Consider the following 18,123-nt stretch of genomic DNA (forward strand, 5'->3'; position numbering starts at 1 on the left):
CATAAGAAATAAACGGGTGTTATATAGTAATTACATATACATTTGAGGGTTTTATTTGAAATGTTCAGGTGCAAATTACTAATCTTACACACTAAAATTCCTTAACATTAAAACAAGGCTAAATACAAATTGAATTTATGGAAACGTTTTTTTTTTTTTGTTGTTGTCGTTAATAAAAGCTGCAACTGGTGTATCCAATAGCAATATAGTCAAATAGTCTTTACTAAACTAACAGGTTAATCTGATAAACTATTTTATAGTTACCAACTATAATAAGGCAGTAATTCTTCAAAATAGGTAATAAAATCAGTCACTGAGGCTAGATAACGCGGTTTAATATATTTTCTCTATTTCCACCTGTGGATACTCATCCCAAAGCCTCTAGATTTTGGCCTCTAGCGCCATTGTTGTGATCCAAGACCTGTGAAGAGATGATGCTAACCATCGAGGAACTCAAGGACAACACATTCGAAAAGATGATGCCAACCATCGGGGACAACTTGTACAAAGAGATGAAGAGATGATTCCAACCAATGAAAGTGTTTTTTGACCTTGCATGCATATCAGCCTGTTGTTGGTGACCCCAAAACCAAAATATGAACCTTTTTCAAGCAAATATTTAGTTGACTCAAAATAACAAACAACAATCAATCCATCAAATGAAAGGATTTACATCCGGTCTCTCAAGATACTTTAAAGACAAAATACCTGGTTGGTTTTATTAAGTCTACATCATGCTCATGTGACACCACAGTTTACTTGCATTAATTTTAAAAGGTGTACATTTTTATTATTTGACATTTTTGAGTTATTTAATTAATGTATATAACTAATAATCTATAAATAAACACAAAATCTGAACATGCTCAAATTTGCTAGTGAGAATGGCAATTGGCTATATGTGGAGCGCTGGTAAAAGGTGAAAAGTCGCAGATGGTCCAGCACCACCTCTGACGTGCACCAGTGCTTCCTTTACATTCCACATGTGCACATATATGCCCAACACACAGAAACACAGGGGGAAGAACAGATGCTGTGTAGTAAGACCTCACAGCCAGCAAGCATGACACTTAACCTTGCATCAGATTGAGCTCTTCAGATCCCCGTCTTGCCTTTGGGGGGGTCAAAGGCATAGACAAAACGCCTGCACAAAGACTAGCTTTCCAGACCTGCCAGAAACCACCGGCCTCCACAGGTCAGAAAAGGAGGACAGAAGCTATTCAATCTTAAAACACCACAAGCAGAGCATCCTGAGGAGACAGAAATGCCTGCTACAAAAAGCATCTCACCATCAAGCCTTATGCAGGGGAATGCGAGGACACACTTGATGTTTTTATGAATTATTAAAGAGGAATAGTTTACAAAACAATAAAAAAGTCTGTCATTTACTTACCGCCTTGTCCTTTAAAACCCGAGAATCTTTAATCCATGGTACACAAAAGTCAATTGTGTGCAGAATTTCTGTGCTGTTTGTTTGTGCTTTTTGTTGGCAAAATTGGTAATTTTTCAGCCATTCAATGGGTTTAAATTAGAGATGGCTGGTATGGGCACAATATTTTCTGTTATTCATTCTGATAACGAGTTCAGAGACAATAACTTTCGTATCCACAGAGACAAAAACGTCCTCCATCTTTAGAGAGAAGTTTTATCTTTCATTTTTACACTAAATAGGTGTTGTGAGCCACATGTAATGTAATACCGGTTTCATTCGTACGGGAAGCTAGAGGGCTTATGCCCACGTGCATAAGCTCTAAATATGTCTCGCTAAAGTTAAGACATTTAACAACCATAGCGGCAGAGTAAAAAAAATAAATTATAAAAAAAGCATTTATACCTCTACTGAACTAAAAAACTAGGATTCCTTTCTAATTCTGTGAAACTAAACCACGTATAAATACTGCAGAGTAAAGGTCTGTATTGCCGCAGCTGTACTGTGGGAGCCACAGGACCCAACCAGATTTCTTGCACACTGGAATAAATTGCCGGAATTAAATGTGTTGGCAGTCTGTAACTCTGTTGTAATTTGAGCAGGAGCAGGTGGTCTAGCAATATAGCGTTCCCGAGTCCCAACATTATTTCTAGGAGTTGCACCGACTAGTTGACTTTAATGCTTTGCTGTAATGCTTTTTGACTGACGTCGACTAGTCGCGTGTTTTTTGACCTGAACTACATGGCAGCTTTACACTAAGGTGGTTCACTGAATAAAACTGCCCTCCGATTATTTAAAGTAATTTATAAAATGTTATTTTTCTTATGTCAGCATCAAAGACGTGAACTTTGTGAACTTTAAATCGTCCGACAGATGCCAGTTAGGCCGCTCCGTGCATATACCCTTGAGCAAATGCTAGCCAATCATGTTTATGCAACTCTGGCAAAGTAATGTGATTGGCTGTTGCCCTTTGCGAAGCGTAGACGCAGACATATTCTATGAATGAACTGCGAAGCGTGCAGAAACTGTTAAGTGCGCAGCTGCGGAGGAGTGACAAACTTCACAGTTTGCGTAAATATCACCCCAGGTGTACATGGTGTAGATGTGCAGTGAGGAGATGTCTAATAACTAAGATAAGCCAGTAACTGCGAAAAGCACCCATCTTGAGCAGGATTTTGAGCAGCTTTCTAGCACGCACCATCATAGTGGTAAAAGATGCGCATGACGAAGTCTCTGACAGTTTAATGTGGCTTAACGTTATATTGTAGCCTTTGTCTTTCGTGCGTTGTTAAGAATATTTTTCATATGAATCTGTGTGCTAAGGATGTATGCATTTTTTTCTGCACTAAAATATGTGTTATTGTTACATTCTTACTAGAACCTGCAGTGATCAATGTGTTGTCTGCATTTATTTAGCAGTAAAATTAGCCCTGGTGCTAATGTTGCATTATTAACGAAATGAAAGTGTTGATAGTGCATTTATTTTGTACTAAAATTAGCTATTGGTATTGTTGCATTGCAATGGCAATGTGTTATGAGCTGTCAAACAGCATGTGTATATATTTCCAACAAATAAATCGCAAATTGTGGCATCTTGTAATTAATTGATGACATCACCAGGGACTAGTAGACGTCCACTCGACTTCGGGAACATAAAAGTCAACATCCAAAAATCTAAATTCGTTCAACCCCTAGTTATTTTGTAACAGCATATCTGTAAATTTCCTCTTTCCTCTTGAGCAACGGTACAGCTAGTGCTGAACGTATGGACCAGTGCTTTCTACACATGCTTTTTTTCCGCAGTCTATGTGTGAATCATCTGCATAACAGACCTGAGAGCTGGCTTTACCAACATGTAGCAAAGTGAAGATGTGCAGTCCTTTAGCTTGCTTCAGAAAATTGTCGGTTTACTGTTAGGAAGGCAAGTCCAATATATGGGAGTCTTTTTCATGTGCATAACTTTAAAAAAAATAAATAAATAACTTTGTGAGATGCGATAATGACTCAAAATTTAGCCTTTAGCAGGTTTAAGGCGGTTCATATCTCATCACAGTGGCAAAAAAACTAACATTTAGCCTACAATCCTACAGGTTTATCTGTCATCTCTCTCTTTTGGTAGTACTCGTAGTAAATGTGAGATTTTGCAAATCAGATCAAAATTTAGCAGGAACAGTCAGGTAGAAAATTATTCTAAGTGGGAGGGGTGAACAAAGACTGAATATACAGCAGGAGCAGTTGGGTGCGGAATAAAATCTCACGGCAGCGGGAAAAAAAAACAGTCCCGTGCAGACCTCTACAGCAGAGTTACTTGGAGGAGGAACATGGAAGAGCTCTGGAAACTTAAAAGGAGGGGAGGTGATGGTTGAAAATGAGAGAGGACCAGGCCTTGAATACGTTTTGTTTGGTTTCTGTTTAGGTGGAAACTATCCGTGAGGGGGCCTTTACTTTCATTATTAAAATTATGGAAATTTCATCGGTTTTCTGGTTCCTTTCTGCTGGCTAAAAAGCCATATACCTTATTAGTTCCAAAAACGAAAAAGAGATTTCTAAATTGTGTCATGAAGGAAATTGAGGAAGAGTTAAGGCACTGTCACACTCATTTTCACCCCAAAGACTTCCATTCATATTCAAACAAATGTGTTAAACAGGAAACTGAAGGTTGAAACAATTTGCTGCGTTTCAAAATTCAAACATGGTGAACTCTGATCTGCGAATATGACTAGAAGATGGAAACATGACCTCTTTGTACAGAAATGTTAAATAAGGAGCAATCACTTGTTTTATCAGTGTTGCATAATCATGTTTTATTCCGCTCCTTTTCATAACACCTCATCAAACATATGGTCCTGCCGTACACTTACTTTTTTAGTCTTATAGTAAAGCCATATGTTCTAGTTCCTGGTCGTACATGCAAACTCCAACCTTATCAACGCAGGAAATGTAAGAGAATTTTATTTATATCGCAAGTTATATAGAATATAGTGAGGACTTTTGTGCTTTTTAGAGATTCTCATTTTCAATATATGATGAGAGCAGCTTAAACTTCTCTATTGTTCAACCAAAGAGAAAACACACAACAGCATATGGATGAAAACATGACTGGATTTTCATTTTCTAGCCCAAGTGAACAAAAAGCATTAGAGCGGTGGCGCAACAGCGGTCAGCTGCCACATTGTGGTGGTTATGTGGTCACAGATGGTGGTATAGTTGACAGGCCGAGGCCGGCTGACACTTACCAGCGAGCAAGAAGGTGATGAGACACGTCTCTTTGGGCATGTAGAGCTTGAGTCTGGAGCCACTGAACACGTACTCCACCACAGCCTCCGAGCGGCCCGCTCTCTGCAGGAATGGGAAAAACTGTTTCGCCTTCTGTGTCTCCTGTCGAAAGAAAAGAGAAAACAGTCATTTAATTCATTTTCAAATAAATAAAAAAAAGAATTTCAGCTCATACAAAAAAAAAACTATTGTCAGCATGTCTATTTGTTCGTTTTGTTTTTTGCATGTACGTTTATTTATTTACACTAGTTTCACTTATTTATGCTTTAGTTTCACATGTTTACACTTGTTTATTACGAATCTTAACTTCGATTTGGTTCACAATTTGAAACTTTTGTTTAACATTTACACTTGCTTTTTTATTTGTCCTTGTTTTACAAAGCTTCAGTTGTCTCACACATTTAAACGTATATTTTAAGTTTGAACTTTCTTGTTTTTCAGTTTTGTTTTACACATCTTTAATATGGATAGGGTTAGCTCACCAAAAAAATTTACATTACCTCATTTTTTAGATATTGTGCATAATCAGCTTCCATAGTAGGAATTTGATTTAATTAATATGAAAATAAATACTGCTTGGTTTTATATATTTACACACAGTTTTCAGCTCATACAAAATTTAAAACGTCAGCATGTGCTTTTTTTTCCCCCCCGACATATTTAGCTTTATTGCTTGTGTTAAAAATCACTCATTTAGGTTTTTGATCCATTTCACACATCTTCACTTCGGTTTGTTTCACACTTTTATACTTTTGTTTGACATTTACACTAGCTTTTTTCTTGCTTTACAGAACTTGAGTTTTGTTTCACCCATTTAAACTGTATGTTTTAAGTTTAAACATTCTTGTTGTTCAGTTTCACACATTTTAAAGATATAATTCACCCAAAAGTTCATTATTAATTAATTTGTATAACAAACATATTGTGAAGAACGCTGGTTACTGGCACCAATCAACTTCCATAGTAAGAATTTAATTTAATTAATACTAACATAAATCCTGCTTGGTTTTATACGTTTACACACATTTTCCAGCTCATGCTAAAAGAAAAATGTCTGCATGTACGTCTATTTCTTCTACATATTTCGCTTTTTTGCTTGAAACTTTTACATGTATTTGATTGTTAGTTGCATTTACTCTGTGTTAATAATAATCACTCATATAGGCTTTCGTTTCACAGATTTACACATGTTTATTTCACACATCTTTACTTCAGAGTGCTTCACACATTTAAACTTTTGTTTAACATTTACACTTGCTTGTTTATTTGTCTTTATTTAGAGTTTGACACATTTAAACTTTTGTTTTAGGTTTAAATTTTCTGGCTGTTCAGTTGGCATTTCACACATCTTTAGTTTGCGTCACACATTTAAAACAGATAGTTCACCCAAAAATAAAAATCACTTCAAGCAGACATTGTGATAAATGCTGGTTGCTGGCATCGATCATCCTACATAGAATTTTAATTTAATATGAAAATAAATACTGCTTTTAAAAAAAAATTTTTATTTACATATTTACCTTTTTGCTTGAAACTTTTACAAGTACTTGCTTGCTGCATTTACTCCATGTTAACAATAATCACTCATTCATTGTTTTGTTTCACACATTTAAACTTGTTTATTTCACACATCTTCCACTTTGTTTTGTTTCACACTTTAACTTTTGTTTGATATTTACACTTGCTTGCTTATTTACTTCTTATTTTAGAGCTTGAGTTTTGTTTCACATATTTAAACTTATGTTTTAGGTTTAAACAACTTTCTGGTTGTTCAAATAAGAGCTTGCATCACATTTTAAAGGGATAGTTCACCCAAAAACGTCCTCATAAATTTGTATAAAGAAGACAATGTGAATATTGCTGGGTGATCGACGTCCATAATAGGAAAAAACATTATATAGGTCACCAACATTTGTCAAAACATCTTCTTTAGTGTTCAACAAAGAAAATCCTATAGGTATTGCACAAGTGAAGGGTGTGAAAACTATCCCTTGAATTTTTGAACAACATGTGGACATGATTGCCATCCATTTTTGTTTCTTTCACGCATTTACATTTCCCTCATTTACGCTTGTTTGTTGTTCACCTTTGTTTACACCAAAGCGAGTTCACTCGACGGTCATATTTGCATTGCCTCCAGGCGCCAATTTTGCCCACACAAGGCCAATCCCTCTCTCTTTTCATGGGAGAAAATTGAAATTCTTCAAATGCCCCGACTCGGCTAGGTTTCTTTACATTCATTTAGATACGTCTCACTTGTAATTCAGCCGTGGACTGAAAAAGGACAGGCCAAGTGGAGGATAACAGAGTTAGCGATAGCGTGAGCCATCATTGTGAGAAGGGCAGCTCTATTTCAAGAGTGTTCTGGCCAAGGCTGTACTTTTAGAAGTGAGATTGCCCATCTCGTGGCTTGACAGCTGAGGTTTCGGTGTGTAACAGAGACACTTCACATTTCACTTTAAATATCGCTGCTTCCTGTGACTCAGAACACCAGGGCCGCCCACTGGAGCTGGAAATACAGCCGTAAAGAACAAGAAAAACCAAAAGAAAGAGGAAGAAAAAAAAAACAAACGCATCCAAAGATAAATGGTCCTCTCAGAGCAACGACACAGTCCCAATCCAAACGACATTACTCTGACTGTCAGTCATATAACGAGGAAATCTTGTTTCTGGATGAGAAATGAGAATGTTAGCGTTTGAGAGTGACACGGCCCTTTTTCTTTCACTCTAAACGCCGCCTACACAAACCCGGGTATAAATAACATCCTGAAAAAAGAAAAATAAAGTTGGTAGACAGCTGCCATAGACTTCATTAAAAGCGGAGAGGCTAATTCATAAACTCAGAGATGAGAGAATGAAAAAGAGGTGAACACGAAGTCAGCGGCGGTTGAACATCAGTCGCTTCACAGGCCTGTCAAGCAGCAAAATGACATTTTACAAGCAAAGTAAAATGTAATCTTCATTTGGGTTGAGGCGCACAAACGGGATTCGCCTAAAAACAACTTCAGAGCTACAAGCGTGATGACTTTATGGGTGGAAAGCCTATTTTTAGAGGGGCGTTCATTAATTTACTGGGCAGAGCCGTAATGCAGCAATAAATCAGCTGTCATAGGGCCAAGCTTTAACATCAAGGATTCGGAGAGAGGATTCTGGGATATAGGAGATATTGGCAAAGCCGTTCATAATTTCAAATACACTGTAATGGGTCAAGCTGGGGAAAAAGACAGATTTATTTGATTTATTTTAGTATTTTCATCATATTTAATTTGAGTATGTGGAATGATTTTAATGTTGAATTGAATATTGAAATACATGTCATATATGGTGAGGCTTTACAATAAGATTGAACTAGTTAATGTTAATGGATTTACTAACATAACCAAACAATATTTACAACAACATTTACAATATAATATTTACTACAGTGTTGGATTCATGTTAGTATACATTAGTTAATGAAAATTGTTCATTGTTAGTTCATGGTGCGTTAACTAATGTTAACAAGCATGACTTTAATTGTTATTAATGCATTAATAAATGTTGAACTAGGATTAATAAATGCTGTACAAGTTGTGTTTATAAATAGTTCATGTTAGTAAATGCATTACCTAATGAAACCTTATTCTAAAGTGTGACTCATACTTTTAATGAAATATTTCAATATGATTTAAAAATGTGTTCAATTTATGTGCTCTGATTAGTAGTTGAAAACAATGACTAATTAGACCACATTTAAAGTGAAGATCACGTTGGTCAATATCAAAACAATTCAGAGAGTTAATATTTTATGTATTCAAATAGGCCAAAACAAAACATGCACACGGATAAACAAAATATCAAATTATTTACTGATATAGCTTATTTTCTAACATTTAATTTAATAGCATTATAATTTGACTAATTTATGTATAAATAAGCTAAAATATCAGACAAATATGTGTGGATTTGTTTGTATTTGTATTATTTGACTTTTATTAAGGATAAATATTTTGTCAAATAAGTTTTCTTCTAAATATTAAAAGAAAAACTAGTAAACGTATGCCAAGTAATAATAATAATTATTATTATTTTTATTTGTATTATTATGTTTAATAACTTTATTCAAGACAGTGAAACCAGCATGCATGTTATACCAGCGTATGAATGGCTAAGAATTTATTTCTCTCATTCATTTCTTTCTTTCTCTCATTCATTCATTTTCCTTCAGCTTAGACTTTAGGTCGCCACAGGGGAATGAACCGCCAATTATTCCAGCATACGTTTCATGCAACGGATGCCCTTCCAGCTGCAACCCAGTACTGGGAAAAGATCTTTCAATCAGAATAGTTCAATACATTAATTCACTCATTTTTTCCGGCTTAGTCCCTTTGTTAATCAGCTGTCGTCACAGCGGAATGAACCGCCAACTTATTCAGCACATTTTACACAGCGGATGTGGGGGGAAAAACACCCGCGAACACAAGGAGAACAAGCAAATTCCACACAGAAATGCCAACTGACCCAGCCGAGACTCGAACCAGTGAATTTCTTGCTGTGAGGCGAAAGTGCTAACCACTGCGCCACCGCATCTCCTATCAATGCATTCAACTTAACCAAATAGTTTATTGTCACACTAAAAACGCCTGTTATTTTAATACGAGTTCACTGTGATGAGTTGTTTTAATGAATACTTAAAAAGTTGCATTATTGATTTTAATCAGTCTTTTAATCAGTCAATATTTCATAAGGGAGCAATATTGACATCTAAAACGCCTAAATTAATTTAAACATAAAAAACAAAACAAAAATCCAATGTAGGATTAGTTATTCCCAACACCCACTTACCCCTGAAATGTCCGCCACTCTATGAATGGGCACTTCTTTCTTGCTGTGAAGTCCTTTGCCATTCTTGATCGCCCTGCAATGATTCAAAAGCATAGTTACAATCGAAATCTTCACAAATCCCTACAAAAAAAAAAAAAAAAAAAAGGAAATTGAACCATTTCTATCCAGGCCTGAGAAACCAACCCTTAAACAAACCCACCCATTCATCCATCCATCCATCCCTCATGCCACAAAAGAGCCAACAAATCACATTTATGGGGCAGCGGCACCCCAACATTACACATGGGAATGGATACGGTGTCTTTTGTGTGTGTCTGAGTGCTCGATCAGTGTAATAGTGGTTTGCTGAGTTGTGACGCCTGCAGATTACAGTAGATACAGGAGGTATGAGGGACGCGTCTTTGGCCTCTTTAAGGCAGATGTATCTGCGGCTGAAGCCTCTCTGGGGTCCAATCATGTTCAGTGAAAAAGAGAGGAAAGGAGCTCGTCCTGAGGTTTATTTCTCAGAGGATGTAGGGTAACGACCAGCAATCTTGGCTAAAAATAAATTTGAGGCCTGCAAACCGCCCATCTCCGCCAACTCCACGGGGAAGCATTACCTAGAGAAAGTGAAGGACAAGAAAATGGAGGAAATGCATGTGTGTGTGTTTGTGTGTGTGTCAGTGTGAACGCATGAGAGCAGTAGCGAAAGTAGATAATAGAAATAAAAGCGGAATCTTGCTAATTAGAAGATACTGGCAAAGCAGTTTTAATGAACTTATTTAAAGGTTCTACTGATTATACCTAGGTATAGCTGAATAATAAAACTTCAGCACATGAAAATGACAACGTCAGCCTCAAACACCATTGTTTTCTCATTCTCATGCAAATCCATAGTCAGAACGCTAAATTTGGGATTTACAGATGTATTATTCAGCGCCCCATGAGGAGGCATAAGGTGCATTTAATTCTATCTGTTGAAGGTCTTCCATGTAAATTATGACACATTTGTTTGTAACAAGGCATCAAACACATGAGAATTAGTGTTTAATGCACATTTATGCATTGTGTCATATCACTTAGCTCTTACTGTGCTTTCCTTTTGTGAAGTAACGCCATTAAACATTATAAAGAGCTTGTTAAGTCCTGCCTGTGTTTTCGTGTACGTTAAAGCTTCAAAATACAATTCAAATACATGTATGTCAGCTCATTTTGCTGAATATAATTAGAATGTCTCCTAAATTTTATCCACAACAAAACAGGAATAAATTAGGTTAATCCGGAGACATACAGATAGCTTACTCACTCCTTCTAGCTAAAATAAACCTCTTCACCACTTTGAAAAGAATGTCATTTAACATGGAATCGAATCAAATATTTTGGCAACTGAAGCACAAATGGTTTTCAGGTCATATTCATATTCATGATTGTTGTTCCAAATATGGTCAAAACCCGAGCTTTTCATTCTAGGGCTAATCCCTGTGGTATTAAATGAGTAGGGGTGTCAAAGTTATTGTTTCTTCGATGCACTGCGAAGCAGACATGGACAATTTGATATCGGTTCAGTATTAGATCATAACTGGTTATACCATTCTGTCATTTATCTGCTATGTGCTATGTCGCAGTAGAATAAATTGGCAAAGGAGTCAAGGGCGAGAAATTAAAATGCTCATTCATAAATCAATTATTTGTAGCCTACCAATTCAACTACCTGACCCGCATGGTCTTGGTTTTACCCATAACCAAATCATAAATAAATAAAACATGAATAGACAGTGATCAGTGTTGTTTTGATGGCGTCGACAAACTTGGTTGGTAAAAACCTGATCGATTCAAAGGACCTAAGAGTCATTAGATGGAGACAAAATTAATAAAATATCATGTTTAACAACTATAGTGAGACGCGATCAGGCCGTACATCCTTGATAAAATGTATGCAGTGCAATGCTTCCTGGGGTTTTGAGCTATAAGCACCCGCTGACTGCCTGGAGCTCAGACTTGTGCATGTGCTTTAGCGCATACCAGAAGTGACGTGCGTTTTCAGCGGTACAGTGTGGACAGAGATCTTTTCAGAAAAGCTAGATGAAACGGCATTGTGGACAAGGATCATTTTCATTCTAAAATGCTATTTTAAAACTAAGGCATATAAGCGCATATAAACTGTAACCACAGCTGTTCTTCCTGCATCACTTATCTAAGAACAGCGCTGATAGTTTCACAGTCAATCGCTGCCCTTTCTGTTGAGCAAGTGAAGACAACGACCAATCATAGGGGTGTAAGAACTCACTCGACAGCGCACAAAAGGCAAATAGGATAACATTTACATTACTTTATTTGCTATAAATGTTCATGTTGTCTTCTGTGCATGTATGCGAGTTTTGTTTGATGTGTTCAAAAAGAGTGTTTCTTTGAGCAGGTAAAACTAAATTTATAGTTCATATATTTACGTGCTTTATTAAAGGGCAAAATTGTATTACAAATAATACAGAAATATAAATATATTTATGGATTTTAATTAAAACAAATTTATGTGTTTTGAAGAAAAAAAATTCTAGTTGTCTATGTAAAGCATCGTCAATGCATCGTGATGCCCCAAGATATCGAATTGATGACATGATGATCGTAACCTAACTGTGAGTCACACCCCTATAAATAAACATAAAACTTTTGCCTATATATTTTCTGCATTTACCTAAGCCACATACCTACAATGTACATACCAAAGAACTATTTGGTGAGGCACCTTTTGTTTGAAAGGCTACATGCAAAGGAATGTCACAGTCTTGAATATTGATGGTGATTGAGAGAACAATGACCTTCTCCTAATGGGCCCATTAGAATGGAATGTGACAGCAGTAAATAAAGAGATGTTGGTTTGTTTGTAGTTCAAAAGAAAAATACATGTAAAAAGTAAAAATAAAAGTTGAGGCCTGCAAACCTCCAATCTCCGCTAGGTCCACTGGGAAGCATAACCCGGTGAAGGCAAAGCACAAGGAAACGGCGGAGACGTGTGTGTATGAATGTGAAAGTGAAGAATAGAAATGGAAAAGGAGGAGCGGCAGATAAGAAGTCTTTTCTCTCGAGAGTCGCCACATCTATCGCCGGTCAGGAGATCCAAATCTCTCTCTGTGCAATAAACCACCCTTGAAACCTGTGCGCCGCAAATCTATATAATTATATTCGTCGACAAAGAATAAAAGAGTCGTGCTTTAGTGCTGGTGCTTGAGGTATGAGCTCGGGGACTGATATTGGGCCCCATGAAATGAAAGCTAACCAGACAGGCTTTGACTTACTGCGAACAACAAAATGGCTCCATTTCACAGTCTGCTTCTTCCTTGGTGAACGGGAATATGGCTACGTCCGCCCGCTGGCGGTTTTATTTCAGTGTTGTGACTTACCTCGCCTCTGCTGCCAGGAGCTCGTCGTAATGAGAAGATCTTTGATCGTCATCTTGGCGGTATCTGATCACTGTGGCAAGACCTTTGCTGACCAGTGCCTCGGCGATGTTTCTACAGACAGAGCAAAACAGAATCGGTTGTTTCCACAGTCTGACTATAATATACATATATAACGAATACAGGGGTCATACTGTACAAAAATGCAATTGATTTGTGTCGAGACAACATGAAGGAATTAAGTTAACTTATTAGCTTTTACAAATGCAAGCGGATTAAACATAACACAATTAAGTTGTCCTAAAAAAAAAAAAAACTCAAAAATTGTGTTGTTTCAGCTTATTTTAAATTAGTTTGAACAAATAGCAAACAATATTGAGTGCATTAAGATTGTACTTTATTTTAGCAATTAATAAAATTGTTTACAAAGGGCACACAATTATGACTAAGTGTAAAAGATAGTCAATATGTTCTTGTAATCTTGTAAAAATAATTTCAATGATATTAAAAAGAAATGCTTATTAACCACAATGTAAACCATTATTTACAGTATGCTGGGTTCACGACAAAGGCAAAATTAGGTATCACTGTGATAATGACATACAACGTAATTTCCTAATTTATTTAATAATATTTCAAAATAAATAGAAAACATTGCTTTATATTAACAAATACAGCATTTTTTATTTGTTTATCTGTATAATGAACTGAACAAAAACATCTCTTTAATAACAGAATAAAGTTACACGAGTTTTTGCCTTGATTTGCTCACCGATGTCTTCTGCATAGTCTCAATAAACAAACAAACAGACAAAAAAGGCAACGTCAAATTAGACATGACAATCTCTTTTAAAGGCATTCTCCCCAACTCTCTTCATCATTCTCACTCTACTCTCAGATAGGATGGTGGGCCTAATCAAAGGTTTTAATGGGGCAACTTTGGCCTGTAAGCCCTACTTAGGGCATCTTTGAATTAGAGCAAAAAATTAACTCGGGTGAAAAACATCCCATGAGATTTGTTTTGCTCCACGTTTGGTGTGGACCCACAATTACTCCTTTAACCAATATTTTCTATTGGTGTTCACATTTATCTCTATACATACTCCATCAGACAACTTATAAACCATTTGTTTGCAAAAAATATTTAAGTTGTTAACGGATCATGACGTGTTGTTCCCAATAGATTTGATACATTCTATTAGTCAACATAATCATAAAATTAGAGTTGTAAAATGTATAATTCCTTTCAAATTTATATTTCCTTTTTAAAAATATAATTTAGATGTGATTTTAGGCTATTTTATGGTTACTAGCAAACATTTATAGTATTCTGATTGATTGAGGTAATGGTTTAAAAGTAATTATAGCAAATAAGATACAAAACAGAAAATTTTAACAAAGTAATTATCAAAATACTACTAATAATAAGTTTTAGACAACCACTGTCACCATATGATTAAATGATTTTAAAAATCTAGATATAATTAATCCATATAATTTCACAACATTACTAAAACACACACAACCATGGTTAGAAAGAGGAGACTGAAGGTATTTTTTTTTCTCTTTATCTTTGTGTAACACTGAATAAGGCCTAATTTGAAGAACAGATCCATAACTGATGACAAAAAGCAGGACCGGTGCCCTGCAAGCAAAGCGACAAATGCATTTCTCATTGCCATTTGTCAACAAAGATATTGCCTTTAGTGAAGAGCTCACTCTTTTTCTATTGCACAGCACAGTAAACACACAAAAGAATCATTCTGTCAAGCTTTGGTTAGTAAAACCAAGTCCAAAAACATGAATGAAAAAAGCAAACAAGGCTTTTTATTTTGGTGCCTATTTTGGAGTCATAGGGAGAAAGGTAAACAGTTTGTGCTAGCACTCAATGTGGCTTTGATTACAGAAAAACACTGGCTCAAAACCAAAAAACACAAAGTGAAAAGTTAATAGCAGTGGCTTTTTAGGTCACGCAATCAAACCAACAAAAACCGAAGAGCAACAAAACAAAAATATTGCGATCAATGATAAACATACTTTCTATGTCAGACCTTCCCCTCCATGCTCCCAAAAATCAAACACTGAAAAAAAAAAGCCCCATTGCATCAGGCAGACAGACTGTCAGTGCTGTCATAAATTTTTACAGATCTACGATCAGTTCAGCCTGCTGAAATATTTATGACGCGATGGGGGAAAAACCTGGAAAGAGCTGATTCCGAATCAGCGAAGAGTCGAGATGCGGCAAAAGCAGCCGAGCCCTCAGGCGATGTGACCACCTGTTACCCACACTGCTCTAATGCCAAGCACTGGGGCACGGTTGGGTAATCACAGCCTGAGGCGCAGTACCACCCCAGACTCGCTTACCCTAACAAGGGACAGTCTGCGAGATCACACATCCACATCACATGGGTGAACAAGAATCATTTCAATTCATGGAAGAGTCATAAAGGGTAATAAAGCATATGCATGTCCTGATTCTGAAACTGAGAAGATTGTTAGATGGGCTCTGGGAACGTGCCAATTTCGTTCAGCATTCTGTATATATTTGTTTTATATAATATTATTATTCCTTTGAAATTTTTATCCCCATTTTTTTCTTTTTAAAAAACCTTTTTAAATTTAAAACCTAAATTTAAAAGTAATTATTCTGTGAGAAGAATCAATCTGAATAATTAATGAATGGACTGAATTGAATTTGTTTCAACAAATGACTCGATTTAGTGGTTTGACACAATAGAGGACAAAATCTGACAAATCAATGACTTAAAACTTAATATTTTCATAATTTCAATAAACATTTATCCATGAGTTACATTGCCATCAAAATTGAAGCATAAAAGTTTAATTAATTTAATTTTACATATTTATTTATGATGAAAATGTACAAATGTAACTTTTTCTATTCAGTAAGAAGTCAAACTGACATTTGAGTCATGTTAAGTATATATTAGTGAAATGTCTGGCACGAAACTAAGTTCGCGCAGGTTGATTGGGTCACCTGATCTGCTCCTGCGTCATTAACTACATGGTGCAGGGCATTGGTTGCTGTCACCTCGGCAGCCAATGAGCTTGCTCCACATCAGCTTAAAAGCTTCATGTCATTCTATGCCGTATAAACTGCGGCACGTTTTCGAAGACCCTCCTCTACATTAGCCCCACCTGTGTTCAGATCTGCTACAGGGGTTACATATGTGTTATGTTTGCAGAAGTAGTGTGTTATATTCCAGTTGCAGCAGCAGCATAGCAGATTTATACCACCAAGACCAAATATATCAACATTGCCATATGCATATTCATTACAATACTAAATCCCGAGAGTGTTAATGACAGAAATCTCTTTCAAGGAATTTTTGCACATTAAAAAAAAAGTTTCAGAATTAAAAGACTTGGATTTACTAAACGTGTGTTTGTTAATATGGCATTTGTTTTCCATCAACAAACTATTCCAAGTTTCAATTTAAAAATGTCATTTAGTGCATTCTGGAAATGGCAATTTGGTCAGAATTATAAATGTTTTGAGTTATTTAACCAAATGTTTACTATATTCACAATCACACACTTAGGCCCAACCCTAATATTATGTTTGTCCCCCTAACTCTTTCCCTTGGCCCTTGAAACAGAGTGTGAAGGGCTTCAGCTTTTACCTCTGGGAAATGGTACAGCACAACAACAACCGCACACGTCATCATCTCATCGCGATCTCTTACTTGTTCTTATTCTCCTTGTTAATCCAGTTGCGTTATTTTTTTAGTATTTATCTTCAGGAAATCACTGAAGGCAACGATATCATGTTACCAAAACGATATAATGTGGCAATAAGCTCATAACTGTACCGTGCATTTACACAGTGGCCATATTCATCTATGTAAACATTAACATTACAGCAGACACTGTAAAAAGCTCATTACCAGCCGCTAGACTTTTCCGACAAGGTATTCGAGTGTCATCAGATGTGAAGGTATGTTGTGAGACAGCTATATTATTATTATGGATAATAGATTATAGTTTTTTTTTTGTGTTTTATTTTTTTAAAGCAGGACAGTAAAACATGAACAGCGTTATGATATATTAAAACATGTGCTTGTTTGTTGTCAAAACTCATAATAATGACAAAAAATACAAATTTGTGCGTCTCCTGACATCCTTGTGCAGCCATGCTGCTGTTGTAGATGGTTTTATTCTGGGAAACTTTTGTACCCCTTGGTTTCGAGTGTTGTCCTTAAAAATCCCTTTCCCTTACCCCTATGCCTTCCAGCTAAAGAGAATTGGAAAACCCCAACCCTTTCTAGTGAACAGGTAAAACGAGGGGTAGGGGTAAGGGGAACAGCTAAGGGGTAGAATTGGATTGGGCCTTACAAACAAATTAATTTTAAAGTTTGAGCACTAAATCATTAAAGTAATAATGTGACATGATAATGAAAGACTGCTAAAATTCTATATTAGACAATATAAACAAAACCCAAGTCGGAGAAGAAAGTTCTTAATGAGTCAATGAGCACAGTAATTTGATAACTGGCTAGTGTACTTACATTCCTCCAATGGTGACTGTAGCACAGGTGCGCTCTGGGAAAGCCGGGACGCCCATTTCCATGGCATTGGTGGCAGCTCTGATGTAATCAACTGTGACATTAACCTGCAGAGATATACAAAGCAAACTGGTTTAAAGTCAATGTACAGGGCAAAGAAACAAGGTCTACACACACACACACACACACACACACACACACACACACACACAATATATACCATCAAAGGCTGTCAGGGCCTCGGCGGCTATGGAGATAAATTGACCACTGAAGCCACATGTGAGGACACGGAGAACTGCACTGTAACCCTGTTTTATGATGTCGCATTAAACATGACAGAATTACGCCAAGAAAGAGCAACACATCAAACTCTGAATTTGATATCTTTGTACAGGATTGCAAATCAAGCGAAAAGCTGGCTGTAAAGGCGAAAAAATGGATTACAGGCCTTTCAGGGTGGACAAATTGTGTTAGGGCATCTAGTGAGGGGTTTGGTGTGTGTGTGCGCGCACGAGCGTGTGTGTGTGTACACAAGCATGACTGTGGGCTACTTTCCAAGGTCACCCTGAGTCAGTGTGAATCATGTCAGGCTAGACCATAGATCTCCCCAGAGGAAGCCGGACCAAACATGGAAACTGTTTATCACCAAGCTAGGAAGAGGCGGGCAGCGGTAACTATCCGCTTGGTAGGTTTA

At 36.6% G+C, this 18,123-nt stretch overlaps 1 protein-coding gene across 3 annotated transcripts in view; it reads right to left on the bottom strand.

Annotated features, from left to right (window-relative positions):
- Positions 1–18,123, bottom strand: part of snd1 (staphylococcal nuclease and tudor domain containing 1) — a 297,580-nt gene that overhangs the window by 202,119 nt on the left and 77,338 nt on the right. Inside the window, exons 12-15 of one of the 3 annotated variants that reach the window (NM_182865.3) lie at positions 17,433–17,536; positions 12,907–13,017; positions 9,530–9,602; positions 4,666–4,807 (exon numbers count right to left, since the gene is read on the bottom strand). In NM_182865.3, the coding sequence (NP_878285.3) occupies positions 4,666–4,807; positions 9,530–9,602; positions 12,907–13,017; positions 17,433–17,536 (430 nt within the window). Of the gene's footprint in view, positions 1–4,213; positions 4,808–9,529; positions 9,603–12,906; positions 13,018–17,432; positions 17,559–18,123 lie in introns of those variants that run through there. The other 2 variants (XM_073945610.1, NM_001293681.1) reach the window with 2 other exon arrangements.

Source organism: Danio rerio, chromosome 4 (assembly GCF_049306965.1).
Source record: "Danio rerio strain Tuebingen ecotype United States chromosome 4, GRCz12tu, whole genome shotgun sequence".
In the NCBI taxonomy this organism is placed as follows: domain Eukaryota; kingdom Metazoa; phylum Chordata; class Actinopteri; order Cypriniformes; family Danionidae; genus Danio; species Danio rerio.